General features: G+C 28.1%; 1 protein-coding gene across 3 annotated transcripts; it reads left to right on the top strand.

Annotated features, from left to right (window-relative positions):
• The first annotated feature begins 4,099 nt into the window (after window positions 1-4,099).
• LOC106791474 lies at window positions 4,100-9,142 on the top strand. 3 transcript variants are annotated; one of them, XM_014757115.1, is made up of 5 exons: window positions 4,100-4,439; window positions 4,515-4,676; window positions 4,776-5,138; window positions 7,915-8,218; window positions 8,311-9,142. In XM_014757115.1, the coding sequence occupies exons 2-5, from the start codon at window positions 4,542-4,544 to the stop codon at window positions 8,568-8,570; spliced, it is 1,062 nt and encodes a 353-aa protein (XP_014612601.1). In that variant the 5' UTR covers window positions 4,100-4,439; window positions 4,515-4,541; the 3' UTR covers window positions 8,571-9,142. The 3 variants fall into 3 exon arrangements, with proteins under 3 accessions (XP_014612601.1, XP_014612602.1, XP_014612603.1); XM_014757116.1 differs by having other exon boundaries at window positions 4,103-4,676; window positions 7,915-7,933; window positions 8,009-8,218; XM_014757117.1 differs by having other exon boundaries at window positions 4,104-4,676; window positions 4,776-4,952.
• The last annotated feature ends 343 nt before the right edge of the window (window positions 9,143-9,485 follow it).

The following is a 9,485-nucleotide window of genomic DNA, read 5'->3' on the forward strand; positions in this document are numbered from 1 at the left end:
AAAAAACTCTATCTTACGTTAGCAACAATTGGAATAAGATAATTATGAATTTGTTAATATAGTTGACGATTTGTATCTTAATACTCTGATCGTTTCTCTATGTTTGTAATAAATTTTGTTCACCATTTGCCTTTTTTTTTTGTTAATTTTTCCTACAAATAATTATCATCATATTTCTTATTCTCTTTTATTTAACTTTTACTTAAAAAAGAAAAGATATTTAAGCGATACAATAAAGAATAAATTTTAGAAAGAAGATATGGCTGACTAATTTCRAAGAATTGGTTCTATGATATCTCTTCCGTGAACCTGATCCGCCTATATAAACGAAACACTCTCCCATTATTASAGTTAGTTTTACATTACTAAAAAGATTCGAAATCAATAATTCTAGAAAAAATAACAAGCAAAATAAATTCTAGAGTAACAGTAGAGTCAACTCTAAAAATCACTACCATAGCCAGTTAGCTCAAGTTCAAGTTGAATAAGTCACTGCAATTAATCTTACAATTAGTGAAATGGCCACTCAWAGTTAGTCAGCCTAATCAGCCCCAAAATCGAACGAACGGATCGACGTATCCTGTTTTCCACAATGTTAATCTATTGGCAAATTTCCAATTTGTAAAATATCACAGATCGATAATCTGTAACCGTGAGTATAAAAACTCATTAATCAGTTAACTATTTTTGACGAGTATATTTGTCATGAAAAAAGAGCAAAATTTTCTATTATCACGAGTATATTCGTCATGAGTAATAAGTAGTGACAATTTGCAGTTTAAATTTCAATTTTAGTGAAAAYTAAAATATATGGGATTCGAGGAAAATTCATAAGTAAAAGTGTTAACAAATATAAAGGCAAGAAACGTTTATTATATGAATGTTCGAGAACGATCATTATTGAATATATACGTTAATGTTTTCAGAATAAGTAAAGGACTTCTTATTGTAGTTAAGTTTAAAATAGATATTTCTAGAATAAGGCAAAGATGTTTTTCTTATTAGTTTACAGAGCTATTTCTAGAATAAGTAAAGATGTTTTTCTGATAGGTAGAGCTATAAGAAATGTTGTCTCCTGTTGTTATGGTATAAAGAAATGAGAGAGTATGTGTTGCGTACGTGATCTTAAACACATTGATCATGAAATCCGTTGTTACCTTATGATAGTAAGAAGTGGGAATTTCAAACACAAAAGGGTAGTTTAAGGTGAAATACGCMAGAAAGAAAAGACAATAAGCAATAGGGAGAGGGGGAGGATATCATCTATATATGCGTAACGAAAGGACGATGCAATAGGTTAAGAAGATATGTTATGTTAAAAAAATATGTAAAGAAGTTATATTTAGAGGTTATGTTAAGAAGCTACGTTATAAAGTAGATTGAAGCTAACAATAAGAGCATTTTGTAAAGTATGACAGTAATTTAGTAGTTAAGAAGCAAAACGATTGAGAGTTATAGATTTAATAGATTATAGACAYTATTCTATCCAATCATATCTTTAATTAAATATATATAAGTAGACTTGTTCATATATTTACTGTCATCTTTCCTTTAATTTGTAAGGAAAATTAATAAAAAAAAACAATTATTAAATAAACTATTAAAAATTAAAAAATTCTACATGTATATTCGCGTACTTCAAGATATTTGAAATATTTGGAAGCCCGTCGAAATAAAAGGAACAAATATAATCAAAATTTATAAATAATTAATATTATCCTTTCGACACTTCCACGTTGTATAAATTAATCTTTAATCAACAAGTACCGTGTTCTACGAGGGTTACCTGTACTTTAATTTGTTGTAACTCTACTTTATAAATTTTATAAAGTAAAGTTACTTCTCTATTTGATAAATCACCARTGAAACTAGTGAGCTGTTAGAAAATGTTAATACTAACAGAGACAAAAAAGTAGACGATAGGTATAAAAAGATTGACTATCCCTGCTATTATTAACTGTTTACTCTGACGTTTGTCTATTTAAGACTCTCTATTTTCTTCTCTTTTAATACTTCCTTAATCTCATTCATACTCTTAATATATTTGCAGGATTCCCTCTTTCTAGTCAGTCTTTCAAAAGGATATCTAACGAATAAAAGATAGGAATTCCAATAATTTTRAAAGTTTCTTGGAGGAAGAAACCTTTATTCACAGAAATACAACATATTCTAATAAATGAAGTACAAAAATGATAATAATATAGTAAGCTGTGTTCTCTTTGTCTCGCATTCTTTCTTTCTTCTTTTGACTTCTTCTCTCGCTATTTGACTATTTACATTATTTGACCTTTCTTACATCCAATACTATCACACTCTCTGTCTCACATATACTTAGAAGCTTTCTCACTTGGCCCCTCATACACCACATATATGTTACAGGTATTACTACAAGCTTATAATATTGCTTGGGTATTGAATAGGATTGTTCTTTGTGAGAAGGACATTATTTTATGAGTTTACTTTAAATAAAAAATAGTTTGAACGTTTGTCATATACTTGTGCATTTTACTTAGCTTGCAACCATCGAAACTAAAAGCATCAGTAGCGTGCTCGCTTCTCGTGCTGCTAGTTATTGGTTCGATCCTTCATCTTGGAAGTTTTTTTAATAATTTTTTTCTATTTGCTTTTTAATTGTTTTTTCATAATTCTTAATTTTTAAATATATACAGGAAAGAGAATATTATTTATTACAAAAAAATTAGGAATTATTAATTTTTTAACATCTTGCGCAAATTATAAAGGAAAATTGATTTTACTTGAATTACAGTTAATATTTTTTTTTTAACAGATATATGAAAAGGTATCTTCAATATACTAACAAATAACAATCGTATATATTCTAATTATTAACTATTTCCTGTATAATATGCCTGTTAAAAAATAAAATGGTAACTGTTATTCAAGGATTAAAGTTTCGTTTATTATTTGCGCAAGATATTAAAAAATTTATTATTTCTAATTTTTTTGCAATAAATAATTTTCTCTTTCCTGTATATATTTAGAAATTACGAATTATGAAAAAACAATTTAAAAACAAATAGAAAAAAATTATTAAAAAAAAGTTCCCCGATGAAGGATCCGAACCAATAACTAGCAGCACGAGAAGCGAGCACGCTATTATTTACGCTAGCGCACTACTTGATAAACAATCGCATTTAAGACAATATAAACATGTATACAAAAAATTCAAAATTTTAAAAACATTTTTCTTAAAATTAGCTTCGCATTTTGATCAAATACTTTACCACGTTAATACCCTAAAAGTATGCTACTAATATACCAAAGCTCGTTAAAATCCGTGAGGGCACAACCGTAAGGTCTCCTTGTAAATGCGATAGAACAATGAATTAAAATATGAATAAACGATAACAAAGAAATACTATTAACTTTAGTTGGACGGACGATATACAAGAAAACTAATTAACGAATATCAATAATACGTAGATCGGTATCAATACCGTAGGCAACAGCTGCCTACGAGTTCGCATAAGAAACATCCTATTGTCCCTTTTTCTTTCTTTTCTTCTTATTTTTTTCTTTTTTATTTGTTTAGTTTTCTCCGAAACTAGCAAGAACTAGAAAAAAATGAGCTTCATTTTTTCTTCTCACGCACACTAAACTGATATCGTTCATGTAACAGAAGTATAATTTATCATCTTATATTTGAATCTAAAATTACCCTGTATTAAAATATTTAATTTTATTAATTTAACAATTAATGTATATTACGATTTTTTAAATATTTAAACAAATTTACTAATGTTTAAATATTAATTCATTATATCCAAAGTTAATATCTATTCCGTTAAGAGTCTATTAAAATCTCTTAGGTAATGTGAAAAACCTTTAAGATAGTGTCATAAAAGTTTTTCAGTAAGAATCTTAAAGTAATCTTAAAAAAATGTATCTTTCAATATTATTAAATATATTTCTTACTAGATAACTAAACTTATTGAGAAAAGAACTAGTTCTTTTATTTGTGAGTGACGCGATTACAGCGCCACGTTTTCACTTCATGGAAACGTGACAGCTCGAATTGATTAAAACGCATCCTAGTGTTACTAGTAAAAAGCTTTAATAACGAATTTCTATACATATATAGGCTCCGTGGCTTTAATAATCAGTCTTATATGGAGTATTTCTTGGAAAAATCGTAGGTCAACTTTTGTTTACAAAAGAAGTTGATAAATGAATCGGAATAATACGAACTTTAAACGCAGCAGATACATAGAATATTAAGAAAAAACATTTAATCGTATTCGCAATAGTATTTTACTTGTGATATAAGTATAAATGATCAAAGCTTTGTAAAAAATTGACAAGCAATGTGACCAGCTGATAGTTAGCGCGCGCGTGTGTGTGTGCGGGCGTACGTGCGTGCGTGCATGCATCGTGTGTGTGATTATTCTATAATACATATATATTACAACATCATCATGGTTTGTGCATAACCTAACCTTACAAGGTGAGCTTGATGCAAGCAATAACGTATCAGTATTTTTATTTTAAAATAGAAAATAAATTCGTACAAACGATGAGAGATGCGCACCAAGGGACTGTTATTATTGCTAATCTGCATAGCAGGAAGCAGCATCGTTTTTATCGCTTTAAGCAATCAACGACCTTCCATACAAACACTTGTCACAGAAACTCACAAACAATTACGAAATTTTCAGGTATACCCTGGTTATTTATTTATTGTTAATCTTAAATCTATAAGAATATATTTGCTTTTTTGGTTAGAATATTATAATAATGAGGTATTAAAATTACAGGAAAACTTAAAAGATGTTGAGGAAAAACGATTAGTGACAGATTCCAAGTATTTAGCTTTGCTTGGTCTTGATGGGCAAACTAGTACAACGCCTCTAAGTCTGAAGCCTCAGAATGTGACAGTAGTGACACTTATAAGGCCAGGAAGCGAACAACATGCCTACGGCTTTGTTAGAAATGTCAGTCACTTCTTGCCAAATAATAGTATTGTACTTTATAGCGTTGGTTTGAACGAAGAGTCTTTCCAAAGTATCAAGACTACTTGTAATTCTACGAAGTGTAATGTCATTCACTTTGACTTGACTCCATTTCCAGCTCATGTAGAAGATGATAGACTACACGTTTACAGACCTCTAGTTATACAAGTAATTGATTATTTATACATACATACATATAACGAGTCACAGGAGTATTTACACCCTAGTAATTACCAACTTTCAACTATTAATATCCATTTAGAATATAAGTTTTGAAATTTTTACAGCGATTAGATTTAATATTCGGACATCATGGCTTTTTAAATATGATTTCTTATACATTTACTTAGAATTAAGTTAATGAATTCTCTCTTGTTTTTTTTTTTACCAAATAGTACACTGTCTAATTGTCAGAAACATAGATTTTGTCCACTTCTGCGGTTAAAATATAACCATTTCAGATACGTCACCATATTTCGTAGTTGGTCTTAGATTTTGAAGTTCTAATTCTTCGTTTACTTTACGTCATGCTATTTTGCACATCCATCACTTTTAAAAATATTAAATTTGTTTTTAATTACAAATATTACATCGTACCACCATGTCTCTTATTTAAAAACATATTCCTTAGCAAAAAATAATTCTTTTCGCTTATAGAAGGCTTCTTACTAGTATTTATTTATTTATTTTTTTATTTTTATTATTATTTATTTATTTTCTTTCTAGTTTTTTCAAATAACAGTGAGTTTAATATTGGAACACTCAATCCAGGATTTTATTTGATTTTTTTGATAATCTTATGTTTATCGCAGATAATAAAGAATTTTGAATGTTCTTTCTGCGGAATACATTTTATTCTATCTTCATGAGTATATCGTCTTATAATATCTACTACTATACTTTTACTTATATTTAGTAAATTATCAATTCTTTTGAATAATTTGTCTCTTTTCTTTATGGAAAATAACAAGTTAGTGTATATTAAACAAAATATTTTTACCTTTTGTCCTAGTTTTGCTAATAATATATAAAATATCTGTGAACTTTCAATCTAAATTGATTCATGTTCCTGTATTGTATGCTTTAAAAGCTATGTTCGCAAATGAAACTTTTGAGCAATCTAACTAATTTCTTAAAGTGAACAAACTGCAAAAGATAAAGTATATCTAAATACTTTTGCGACAATAAAAATAAGCGTTATTTTATTTATGTTATGCACTATATAGATAATTATATTAATTAAATAAATAAAATCTATGTTTCTGAAAATTAAAAAAGTGTACTACTTGGTAAAATAAAAACAAGAATTCCTTAACTCATCTCTAAGTAAATGTACAGGGTAATTAGATTTAAAAAGTCATGATGTCTAAATATTTCATCGTGTCACTATATAAACAGGAATGAATGTTGGGGTTATTAAGCTGTTGAATTAATATAAACTTTATTACAAAAAAATACTTCCATATGACAAAAATATAATTTAATGTAAACAGTAACAAAATTGGCATCACAAGAGTATTCATATTTAGAGAAATTATATTAAAAATACAAATAATAATTCAATAATTAATATTTTATTGATCCTCCTTTTGGTCTTATAATGCTTTTGAGACCTTTGGGCATATTATAGACTAATCCTTTTGTACATTCTGATTCAATATTGCTTCAAATATCAATAAGTTTTTGTTTTAATATTCCTTTATTTGTAATTTTAAAATTTCTTAATCTTTTTTTTTTCATTTTTGCCCACATGTGCTCTATGGGATTTATATCCAGATTTTGAAATAGAATTGCTAAGATACGTAGTGAGTTATATAGGTTCTATTGCTTTATAATTTTAGCTGTGTACGTCGGGGCGTTATCATGTTAAAAATAGTAATTGTTTTCCAATTGTACTAAAAATGACAAATGATTTTGTAAAATATTTAAATAATGAGTCTTGTCCATATATAGTAGGCATACTATAACGGAACCTCCTCAGTATTTGACTCTTCCTTTCAAATTTTTAAATTCACCTTCGATGTTTGGCTATTGTGGTTCGTTCATCTGAGTTAAACTTACTTTTATTTGAAAATTTTACTCATTCCTAAAAAATAATATCCTTGTTAATATATTGCTTCGCAAATTCTAATTGCTTCTTCCTATTTTTCTTATTAGAAAATGGTTTTTTTTTAGTTACTCTCATTGAAACCTTCTTCCCTTAAAATTCTTCTATAGGTTTCCATAGACACTTATTTATTTAAGCATTTTAAATCAAATGCAGCCAACTTTGAACCACTTGTTATTGAATTCTTTTTTATTTCTTTGAAATCTGCTTTCTCTTCTCAAATAGTTAGCTTTCTTGAACCTCCTTTGCATTATTTGTTGATTATATTTCCAGTTGAATTGATATTTTTTATTACACTTTGTACCATTGACTTACTCCTATCTACTAATTTTGTAATTTGCAGATAACTTATACCTTCAATATGCCATTTATGAATTAATTTTCTTTTATTTAGTGGAACGTCACTACCTTTTCGTCTCATGTTGACAAGTAACTGATTATGGCAATGCGATAATGTGCACTAATGTAAGGTGACCAACGTTGGACAAGATTTCAACTCAAAAGACGGATTAAATTTGTAAATATTTTGATTTTATACATGTGAAGAATTCCTATGGTATGAATACTCCTGTGATACCAATTTTGTTACTATTTACATAAAATTATGTTTATGTCATATGGAAATGTTCTTTTGTAATGGAGTTTATATGAGTTTGAAAGCTTAGTAATACCAACATTCATTTCCATTCATAAGAAATTAAAAACTTGCATTCTAAACAAATATCATTTGTTTAAAGTTGACTATCACTGAAGAGGTACGAATACTCATGTGACTCACTGTATATTTTTTTCTATTATTAGATTAACGAGTGCTCTCAATTATGTTTCATATTACAGACAGCTCTAAATGCATTAGGTAGTATTCTATTCATGGATTCAAATGTTCGGTTAAATTCGTCCGACGTTTCAAAATATCTCTTTCCAAAATCAGGAGTATTGACCTGGCCTACGAGGCATGCCATTAGTTCTTTAACTCATCCAAAGATGTATGAGTATTTCCACGCATCAGCAGAAAGTTTCTTTTTTCTTCCTCTTATAAGAGCATCGCACATAGTAATTAGAAACACAAAAGATATTAGAGAAAAGGTAATGCTACCATGGGTTCAATGTGCGCTAACAAGAGATTGTATTTGTCCTATAGGTTTGTAATTATAACATATACTCTGTTAATGTTATATTATTAATATTATTATTATCACTAATAATTTTAGATAATGACAATGAATTTTTTAGGCGCCCAATCTGCAGGTTGTCGATTTAATAAAAGACCACAGTATCGTTATTCCGGCTGCCATGCATATGATACCTCTGCGCTTAATATCGTTCTTGGATTACATTTCAATTTCGATGATACTTCTTACACGCATCAGGAACGGGAAACTTATTTCAACAAGATACAATCCGAGGAGATAATGGAAGAATATGCTATTATTGCAAAGCAGAACAATGTTACGGAATCTAACTCTAAAAGCTTTGTGTCAACTGACCGTTGATATTTCGGCGCGATCTCAGTTTACTTTAGATTAATAATATTTATATTATTCGCTGATCAAGCACAACTTTATTTAAGAATATATAAGACAAAATTTGTTGTTTTAAACAAAGTACAGACTTTTTCATCAATTTTGTGAGTAACAAGTATCATATAATTGGAATGGCTTCTTCTCTCTCTCTCTCTCTCTCTCTCTCTCTTTCTCTTTCTCTTTCTCTTTCTCTTTTTCTCTCTTTCTATGTCGCCTTTTTTGAATAGCATTACCGTAAAATCAAATATCCAAATAATTTACATAGAAAACATTTAAAATAATTATTTAAACATGAAGACACATCAATATCACACACATAAAACAATATATTAAATAATATATCAGTCTATAATATTATATTGCTATGAAAATGTAGAAAAGGCTGTTGAAGAAGACAAGTCGTTCGCCTTCAGTATTAATTCTCTTTACAGAATTAATGAAAACGACTGTACAGTACTTAATTAATTATTAATGTATTGGCACGCGATGATCTGTGAAGTTAATCTATAATAAATGCTAAATAATCATTCATGTTGATTAATGTAGGAAAAGTTCTTTTCTTTAACGAAGTATAAATGCACAATATTAATTTATTATAATTTAATTTAATTTAGAAAAGAAAGTAGCAAAAAATTATTCAATTTATAAATGGAGAAATGATACTTACTTTATAACGGCTACCAAAAGAAGAATTAAAATCGATGATATAGAGACGTATTGTACAACACTGTCAAAAAAAAGAGTACAATATTTTAATAGCTTATAATACTTATTCGGAGAAGTAAAAAATGATTAATTAACATGAGTTTTAAAGTTAATTCTTTCGAAGTAAATTGATTTTTATTATTTATGAGCAGTCGATATCGTAAACGAGTATTTTAGCCA

This window comes from Polistes canadensis, unplaced genomic scaffold (genome assembly GCF_001313835.1).
Source record: "Polistes canadensis isolate GaletaPanama2010 unplaced genomic scaffold, ASM131383v1 scaffold_310, whole genome shotgun sequence".
Lineage (NCBI taxonomy): Eukaryota > Metazoa > Arthropoda > Insecta > Hymenoptera > Vespidae > Polistes > Polistes canadensis.